Raw genomic sequence first — 9,816 nt, forward strand, 5'->3', positions numbered from 1 at the left:
CCTCCCAGTGTGCTCTCTTTGAGGAACTTCCTGCCTCAGGCAAGCATGCAGGCCGAGCACTCTCCTGACCTGCCGGGCACCAGGGGGAGCCTGTGTGCCACCAGCAAGGCGTGAGGGGGCGCTGAGAGCAGATGTGAAGACAGTAGAGTGAGTCACAGCCTGCCACAAGCCATCCCAGAGCCCCAGAGGATATGTCAGCTTCCAGGGACCACCCAGCTTCTTTGCCCTTGGTCGACAACGAAGGGAGTGATTGGCAGCTCACAGATTCTGACTAGTTTACGTAAGGATGTGGATTCTAAAAATACTGCTATTCCGGTCAGGACAGTGAAGCATCATTTAAAACGATGACGTGGTACCTGAGTTCTGCAGTGGTTCACGCTGCTGGACAAAGCTCACTGGGATTTAAATGTAATGACAAAATTCTGCAGTGCAGCTGGGTAAGGTTTGGAGAAGACCAACAGGTGGTGTCAGCACAGAGTGAGTCTTCCTGCCCTTGGGACTTTGGATTTGTGGTCTGGGATTTGTGAAAATCTGGAGCCCCATCTCCATGTCCCGTTTGTCCTGGAAGCTGTGGAAGAGAGAGGTTAGAATTGGAAAGGGCCCTGCCTGGGGGACACTCCTCTGCCTACTGCTCCTGGGGCTTCAGGAGCTCCCTGGAGCAACCTCTGAAAGTAGGAGCTGTCTGCTATTTGAGCTGGGTTTTGTTTTTTTTTTTTTTTTCCCCCAATAATCTAGGTCCTGGCTGGCTCCAGGGTTTTAATTCCAGACATTTTAACTTCCCACTCTGCCCAGCCAACAGCTCAGGCCGTGTTTCCAAGAGAAGAGGGCGTGAAGTCAGAGAGACTTGTCAGAGACTAACCATCCCGCTGCTCCGGCCTGTGGCCAGGGGTCACCCTCCCTTGGGGAGGGGCCATCCTAAGGTCGGAAGGGGATGTCCACTTACCCTGAGTGACTCAGAGTTGGGTCAGCGTGGAGATGAGGATCCAGGTCTCCCGCCTCCTCTGCTTCCCAGCGTGCTGAATTCCAAGCCTGTGGAACCTCCGCACATCTGTCTTCGACGGCAGGCCCTGCGGAGCTGGCTCACGGGATAGAAAGCTTCCTTCTCTCCGTGGGGAGTCTTGTCCGGGTGCCTCACCATGGTGAGTCACACGTCTGCAGGAGAAGCGGCTGAGCTCGAGAAGTTCAGGGGGAACTTGACCGCAAGAAGCTGCCGGGAAGAGGAGGCGTGTGCCTTTGAATGGATACCGGCAGAAGCTCTCGGGGTCCGGCTGGAGGTGTGGGGATGGAGAGGGTCTCAGTTCTTTCTACTGCTGTAACAACATGCCCGAGACAGGGTCATTCACAGACAACACAACTCGCGGCTCCCAGTCCTGAGGGCTGGGAGGCCCAAGAGGAAGGCTGCGGCAGACTGGGGGCCAGCGAGGGGCCTGCTCTGCACAGATGGCGCCTTCGGGTGCCCTCGTCGGCCCCCACGGGCCTCCTTTATAAATGCACTGGTGTGGTTCAGGAGGGCAGACCCCTCGGGGCCTCACTGCCCCCTGACGCCTCTGCCAACTGCTGCCAGGGCGGTTCGTGCGCTGCAAGCTTGCTCTCCAGTGCCGGGGTGTGGTGGTGGCAGAGCCGTGGGAGGAGGACTGGAAATGGGCGTGATGCGGCTCCATGCTCATGAGCGGATCGGTGCTGGGCTTGTGCAGTGGGCTGGGTGTCGCAAGGTGGGGCCGGTCTCTACACAGCTGTAGCCATTTGCTGTCATGGTGTGATGCGGCCTGAGACTCCGGCCAGCAGAATCATGAGCCGAGTAATCCTCATTTATTTATTTGTTTGTTTCTCTTTTAAAAAAGATTTATTTATGGCAAACAAAAAAACGGTCTGCACCTTAATGTTTATTGCAGCTCATTTCACAATAGCTAAGTCCTGGAATCAACCTAAATGCCCATCAACAGTAGACTGGATAAAGAAATTATGGGACATGTACTCTATAGAATACTATACAGCAGTAAAAAAACAATGAAATCCGGTCATTTGAAACAAAATGGAGGAAACTGGAAAACATCATGCTGAGTGGAATAAGCCAGTCCCAAAGGGACAAATATCACATGTTCTCCCTGATCGGTGACAACTAACCGAGCACCAAAAAGGAAACCTGTTAAAGTGAAATGGACACTATGAGAAACAGTGACTTGATCAGCCCTTGCCCTGACTGTTGATGAACAATTTAATACTTTATCCCTCTTAGTATTTTTTTGTCTGTTCTACTTAATACTATTGGTTTAATTCTGTAGTTAATACACAGTTATTCTTAAGTGTTGAAACTTAACTGAAAAGTGATCCCTGTTAAATATAAGAGTGGGAATAAGAGAGGGAAGAGATGTACAATTGGGGACATGCTCAATCGGACTTGCCCCAAGTGGTAGAGTTAGAAACATACCAGGGGATTCCAATTCAATCCCATCAAGGTGGCATGTACCAATGCCATCTCACTAGTCCAAGTGATCAATTTCTATTCACAATTGATCATAATGATAGGACTAAGAATCAAAGGGATCACATAAACAAGACTAGTGTCTGAAAATACTAACTGATAGAATAAAAAAGGGAGAGAACGATCCAACATGGGAAGTGGGATACACAGCAGACTCATAGGCAGATGTCCTAAACAGCACTCTGGCCTCAGAATCAGCCCTTAAAGCATTCGGATCCGGCTGAAAAGCCCATGAGAGTATTTCAGGCATGGAAAGCCAAAACACTTTGTCCAAAAAAAAAAAAAAATGACCTAAATGAAAGATCTCATGTGAGTGAGATCCCAGTGGAAAGAACAGGCCATCAAAGAAAGAGGTACCTTTCTCTGAAGGGAGGAGAGAACTTCCACTTTGACTATGACCTTGTCTAAATATGATAAGAGTCGGTGAACTCAAAAGGCTTCCATAGCCTTGGCAACTCATGACTGGAGCCTAGGGAGATTACTGATGCCATAAACAAGAGTGTCAATTGTTAAGTCAACAACAGGAGTCACTGTGCACTTACTCCTCATGTAGGATCTCTGTCCTTAATGTGCTGTACATTGTGATTTAGTGCTATAACTAGTACTCAAACAGTATTTTCCCCTTTGTGTTTCTATGTGGGTGCAAACTGTTGAAATCTTTACTTAATATGTACTAAACTGATCTTCTGTATATAAAGAGAATTGAAAATGAATCTTGATTTGAATGGAAGGGGAGAGGGAGCGGGAAAGGGGAGGGTTGCGGGTGGGAGGGAAGTTATGGGGGGGGGGAAGCCATTGTAATCCATAAGCTGTACTTTGGAAATTTATATTCATTAAATAAAAGTTTAAAAAAAGATTTATTTATTTATTTGGAAGGCAGAGTTATAGAGAGGCAGAGGCAGAGAGAGAGGGAGGTCTTCCATCAGCTGGTTCACTCCCCAGATGACCACAGTGGCTGGAGCTGTGCCAATCCAAAGCCAGAAGCCAGGAGCTTCCTCTGGGTATTCCACACAGGAACAGGGGCCCCAAGACTTGGGCCATTTTCTACTGCTTTTCCCAGGCCATAGCAGAGATCTGGGACTAGGCCGGTTCCTATATGCAATGCCGGCACCACAGGCTATGGCTTTACCCCCTATGCCACAGCTCCTGCCCCCTCATTTTTTTATGCAGTTCCCAAACTCAGGTATTAGGAATGGCAACCCCAGATGGACTAGGATGAGGGGGAATAGACTAGGATGAGCCTTATAGGGGCACGGCCATTCATGCCATAGCAGAGAGAAGCTAATTCTTTTTTTAAAAAGATTTATTTATTTGAAAGATAGAGTTACAGAGAGAAGGAAGTACACACACACACACAGAGAGAGAGAGAGAGAGACAGAGATGGAGATGGAGAGGGAGAGGGAGAGAGAAAGAGAGCGACAGAGAGGTATCTTACATCTGCTGGTTCACCCCCTAAATGGTCACAATAGCCAGAACCGAACCAGGCCAAAGCCAGGAGCCAGGAGCCAGAAGGCCAGGTCTCTCACATGGGAGCAGGGGCCCAAGCACTTGGTCCATCCTCCACTGCTGTCCAAGGCACATTGGCAGGGAGCTGGATCAGGACTAGAGCACCCGGGTCTCAAACCGGTGCGGATGCCAGTGCTACAGGCCAGCGTTTTAACTCACTGAGCCACATCACTGGCCCTAAGATAAGCTAATTAGGAGCTGCTTTGTGAGGTTGTAAAGGATGGGCCTATGTCTCAGGTCTACTGTTGCCCTCTTGCACAACATCCAACATGTCATCCCTCTGCCTGCTGCATTTTCCTAAGCTTCATCCCCACGCAGATCCACATGGTCTCTTGGGCATCACCCCCATGGCTTTCTCCCAAGCTGTCCTTCCCTCATTCCGCCCTGCACTCAGATAGCAGTTGTTCTTCCTTATGCATGCGTCAGAGTGTTCTTCTCCTTCTCTGTTATTTCAAATCTTTTGGGAACCCTATTACTTCCCACTCTGAAATTCAAAACCCCCTACAGTTTATCTCCAACAATTATTTCACACCGGCATCCCATATGGGCACCGATTTGAGACCCAGCTGCTCCATTTCCAATCCAACTCCCTGCTAATGCTCCTGGGAAAGCAGGGGAGGATGGCCCATGTGCTTGGGTACCTGCACCCATGTGGGAGACTTGGAAGAAGATCCTGACTCCTGGCTTTGGCCTGGCCCAACCTTGGTTGAAGAGGCCATTTGGGGAGTGAACCAGTAGATGGAAGACCTCTTTCTCCCTCCTCCCTCTCTCTCTTCCTCCCTCCTCCCTCTCTCTCTCTCTCTCTTTCTCTCTCTCTCTGACTCTGCCTTTCCAATAAAACAAATTAAATCTTTAAAAAATTATTCTCATGTACTTGAAAAGTAGCTCAAGAGAGAGAGGGAGAGAGAGAGAAAGCAAACTTTCTATCTGCTGGTTCTCTCCCTCAATGCCAGTAACAACCAGGGCTGGGCCATGCCAAAGCCAGGAGCCAGAAATGCCATCTGGATGTCCCATGTGAGTGGCAGAGGCCCAAGCACTTGAATCGTAACCTGGTGGCTTCCAGCTGGGACTCAAGTGGGCACTCCTATATGGGATGTAGGCATTGCAGGCAGCTGCCTGGCCCACTGTACCACATAAGCCCTCCAATCCTTATTTCCACTGCTTCAGAGCCCAGGTGGGTGGGATTCCTCCCTCTCTATGTATCCCCCTCCCTCCTGCACGATCTCTGAGGAGCTTGCTCCACATGCTCTGTATCAGACACTCTACCTTTACGATCAGGCATTGGGGCTGGCACTATGGCGTAGCAGGTGAAGCCACCACCTGCAGTGCCTGCATCCCTGTATGGACACCGGTTCAAGTCCTGGCTGCTCCGCTTTTGATTCAGCTCTCTGCTATGGCCTGGGAAAGCAGTAGAAGATGGCCCAAATCCTTGGGCCCCAGTACCCGTGTGGGAGACCTGGAAGAAGCTCCTGGCTCCTGGCTTCTGATCGGTGTAGCTCCAGCTGTTGCGGCCAATTGAGGAGTGAACCATCAGATGGAAGACCTCTCTCTCTCTCTTTGCCTCTCCTCTTGCTACATAACTCTGACTTTCAAATAAATAAATCAATCTTAAAAAATAAAAGACCAGGTGTGTTGGGTACTCATTGTCAATGAAAAGCCCCATATGGATCTGGGATCCAGATACCAAGTTTCTTCACTGGTCCAGTTGCCCCCTGGGATATTGCTCAGGGTCTGAGAGCTAATCATATGGAGAAAAACCTGAGAGATGGAGAAAAGTTTAAAGACTGAAGATCAGGAGAAAGTCCTCGGGCAAGTACTGGTGTGGTGAGAGATGACGTGGGAATAGAAACCCTCGTGACTCAGGGTGAGGGGCGCTGGGGACTGGAGACCAAGGACTGGGGCAGCATGGGCTGGCCCTGCCCGCTCTCCCTGATCTCAACTGAGTCACCCCCAGCCAAAGGCGTTCTTGGAGGGGCCCCAAACTGCCACCCATTGCTGTGTGTTACATGCTACCCCATGAAAAATAAGTCTATGTAGTTTAAAATTATACTTATATTTTTCTTTGAAAATTCCATAGTCAGTCATAATAATAATTTCAACAACAAGACAAAAGTACACAACTTCAAGGAGCACCAATTCCTTAAGAATACAGAAGTGTTTCATATACCGCCAGTCCTCATAAGAACCTCACAGCGCCATGGGCAGCCCAGAAAGCAAACACGGACGTGTTGCCACGTACTTAACTGAGCTCACAGATTAAAAAGTAAAAGCCACGCATCGCCAGGGCTTTGTGTGTTGCAATCACAGGAGCTCATGGTGGAAAGAGACAAAAACATCCAGAACTTTAATTAAATATTATCAAGAAATACTGTGCTTTCAATGATTAAATAGAACCCCCCTTTCGGTACATTATATAACAAAGTACTGTCCCACAGTACCCAGGGAAGGCTGGGAAATAAATAATGTTGGCCTCAGACTCTGAGTCTCAGTCCAGGTGTGCATGGGGAGGTCAAGACTTCTGAGTTGGGGACTTCTGGTCCAGGAGCTTCATGGAATCCTTGACCCATTTCTCCCTGGGGTCAGCGCATACCTCCTTGGCCAGCTTAGTCTTGAAGCTGCAAGAGAAAGGGCACAACCAGGTAAGCATCTTGAGGGGGTCTGCCCAGGGGTGTGGCCCAGGGGGCCCTAGACCTAGCCAGCCCTTGCTCCCTGGGTGAGAGGCCTGGTCCAGGAGTGAGGGAGGGGAGGCAGAGGGTGGCTTCCAGAGGAAGTTCTGCTCTTGCTCCCCAGGTGACACCGGCCAGGCTCCTGGCTGAAGCACCTGGAACCATCTCACCAAGCCCCTAGAAGGGAGCCTGGGGTGACTGTGGACTCTTTTGTGGGTTGAAAGTCCCTGCGGATTAGATGGTCTATTTATCTGGCTCATGTGGCTGTGAATCCTGGTCTCTTTCCCTTGCTTCTCCGAGAGAAATTTGGGAGAGCTGGCCTGGTGCACTCACATCACAGCTGCTCGGGAACAATGGGCACTGGTGATTCTCGTGTAGCCCTCCAGCCTCTGGAAGGGAATCTTCCTGCTGACCACACCAAAGCAGCAGGTGACTGGGATGGAAATGGATTCTGAAAGAAATTTCACAAGTGAGACAGGATACACAGGAAAAATGCACCTGCAAAGGAGGGAGAGGGTGAGAGGGGACCAGAGGTCACCCTGCCAAGTCCTGATCCCAGAGGTAAAGCCTCACCCACACAACCCAGCTGTGTTGGTGGATCCCGGGAAACTTGGGTAAGAAGGCTCTTCACTGTTGGCCCATGCAAAGCTGCACATGCGTTGGATCTCAGCCAGTCGACCCCGTGGGCTGGTAGCTAACCTGTGTCATGCACTGAGATTCCTCGGGGGTGCTTATCCTCCTTACACGGCCACTGTGCTGGATGCTACACTAGACCATAACCCAAAACGTGAGACCACAGGCAGGGACTTCTTCCTCCCCACTGCTGCCTGAAAAGTCTTCCACACCCACGACCAGAATGGTGCTTCCTTCTGTGCCACTTCCCCAAACAAGGCGGCGTTAACGTAGCGGCTGCGCTCAGCCTGTCTCCCTAAAGCTGGTGTAAAGGATGATCGTAGGGACTGGCCTCAGGACCTTGGAGCTAAGTTGTGGCTCTGATGGGAGGTGGCTCCTTTTTAGCTCCTGTCTTGGCCTCTCTCCTTCTTCATAATGAAGAAGATGCAGCCCGTCTGGGATGGCTCCCACTTGGATGGCGGTAGCTGTGGTCGCTCAAGGGCTAAGCCTTAGGGAAGGAAGAGCCTCACCTGGCTGGGCGAGCACCTGGGAGCTGAAGACGGCCGCCATGAGCTGCAGGCTCAGAAGCACTGCGGAGATCTGCATGCTGGCGCTCAAGGAGCCGAGCTTGGAGGGAGAGCTGCAGGTCTCTGGGTTGGTCTCAGCCTCTCTGCTCCTCGGCGGGCCCTGCCTGCCTTTTATAGGGAACTGAGCCTTGGCTGGGCAATCAAAGAAGGATGAAGCAAGACCCTGCATGTGCTTGCTGAGTAGACATCAGCGTGGGGTGATTTCCGGATAGGGAGAAAAGGAGGCTGCAAAGTTTCCATGTTTTGCTTCAACTTTGTGGAGCAGAAGCGGAAGGGTGTGTATTGTGCCTGACAAAACGTAGGAAGTGATCTCATTGGGTTATTAAGGGATCAGATTTCTCTGAAATGGAAAATGACCTGTAGGAAAGGAAGAAGGGAAACCGAGGTCACAGTGGAGTGGAGAGGCAGTGACCTGCCCCTCTGTGGGTACCAGGAGGCTCTGATGGGTTCAAAGGCTTTGCATGTGCTCTTCGTCACACTTAGCTTGCAGGCATCCCAACCCAGGCAGCGTCTTTTAGATTCCCAGAGAGTTCCACAGGGCCTTGGCAGAATGCTAGATCCCAGGAATCCTCAGGACTTGCTGCCCTGCAATATTGGTGTTGTGGGCAGGTAGAACATGGTGGTCTCCAAGGTTTTATATAGGCGCTCAAGTCTCTTTCCAAGTGAAATCATATGGAGGTGTGCAATGTGTCCTGCAGATCCAGGTAGAATGCTTCTGTTTGCAAAGGGCCTCCCAACTCCCTGGTTCACACCCAGTGAGGCAGGGGAGGGTAGCAGAAAGAGAAGGAACCAAGTCTGTAAATGCTGATGTCATCCATGCCTCTCCCATGTATCCATCACGTAGAAGTTTCTTTTCCCCAAAATTTCATCTTACCCATGAATATGGCCTATCTCTCCATTTATTTAAATATTTAGTGTTTTGTCACAATTTTGTGATTTTCCTCATATATTACACTTGTTTTAATAAATTAACCCCTAAGTGCTTCACTTTTTGGTGCTAACATACATGTTATTAACATACATATTAATTAATTAATAACATACATATTAATAACATACATATGTTATTAATTTCAAGTCTGATTGTTGCTGACATAAAATTATGAAACTATGTATTAACTTTATATCCTACAACTTCATTACAATTGCTATTTAGTTATAAGAGTTTTTGTGGTTATTTATTTGTGATTATCCACAAAGACAATCATGTCTTCTGCAAAGACTTTCTCTCTCTCTTTCTCCCCTCCCTCCTCCCCTCCTTCCTTCCTTCCTTCCTTCCTTCCTTCCTTCCTTCCTTTCTTCCTTCTTTCCTTTTTCCCTTCCTCCCTCCCTCCCTTCCTCTTCCTTTGTTTCTTTCTCCCTTCCCATCTATGTATCTTTTTATTTTCTTATCTTGTCTTTAGTTAACAAGGATTTCCAGTATCATGTTGACTGGAAGTGAAGAGAAGGAACTCTCGTGCCTTGGATCAAAACACCTCATTTTTCACCATTAACTTTCAGATCTTACATAAATGCTGTACGTTAAGTTGACCAAGTGTCCCTCTGTTCCTAGTTTACTCAGTTGTTTATCATGAATGGCTGTTGAATTTTTAAAAATTTTTTAAAATTTTTATTTTTTGAGAGGTAGAGTTATAGATAGTGAGAGGGAGAGACAGAGAGAAAGGTCTTCCATCCGCTGGTTTACTCCCTAGATGGCCACAATGGCCAGAGCTGCGCCAATCCAAAGCCAGGAGCCAGGAGCTTCTTCCAGGTCTCCCACGTGGGTGCAGGGGCCTAAAGGCTCAGGCCATCTTCCACTGCTTTCCTAGGCCATAGCAGAGAGCTGGATGGGAAGAGAAGCAGCCGGGACTAGAACCCATATGGGATGCCAGCGCTGCAGTCAGAGAATTAACCTACTGCACCACAGAGCAAGCCCCTGGCTGTGGAATTTTGTCATCTACTTTCTCTGCATCTGTTGATACCA

The 9,816-nt window shown here is 49.2% G+C and overlaps 1 protein-coding gene across 1 annotated transcript; it reads right to left on the reverse strand.

The window, feature by feature from the left end:
* Positions 1–6,143: 6,143 nt before the first annotated feature.
* On the reverse strand, positions 6,144–7,903 carry LOC133777398 (C-C motif chemokine 8-like). The gene is made up of 3 exons (XM_062216967.1): positions 7,797–7,903; positions 6,988–7,105; positions 6,144–6,603 (listed from the first exon to the last, which is right to left on the reverse strand). The coding sequence occupies exons 1-3, from the start codon at positions 7,870–7,872 to the stop codon at positions 6,498–6,500; spliced, it is 300 nt and encodes a 99-aa protein (XP_062072951.1). The 5' UTR covers positions 7,873–7,903; the 3' UTR covers positions 6,144–6,497.
* Between the last annotated feature and the right edge of the window lie 1,913 nt (positions 7,904–9,816).

This window comes from Lepus europaeus, chromosome 18 (genome assembly GCF_033115175.1).
Source record: "Lepus europaeus isolate LE1 chromosome 18, mLepTim1.pri, whole genome shotgun sequence".
Classification (NCBI taxonomy): domain Eukaryota; kingdom Metazoa; phylum Chordata; class Mammalia; order Lagomorpha; family Leporidae; genus Lepus; species Lepus europaeus.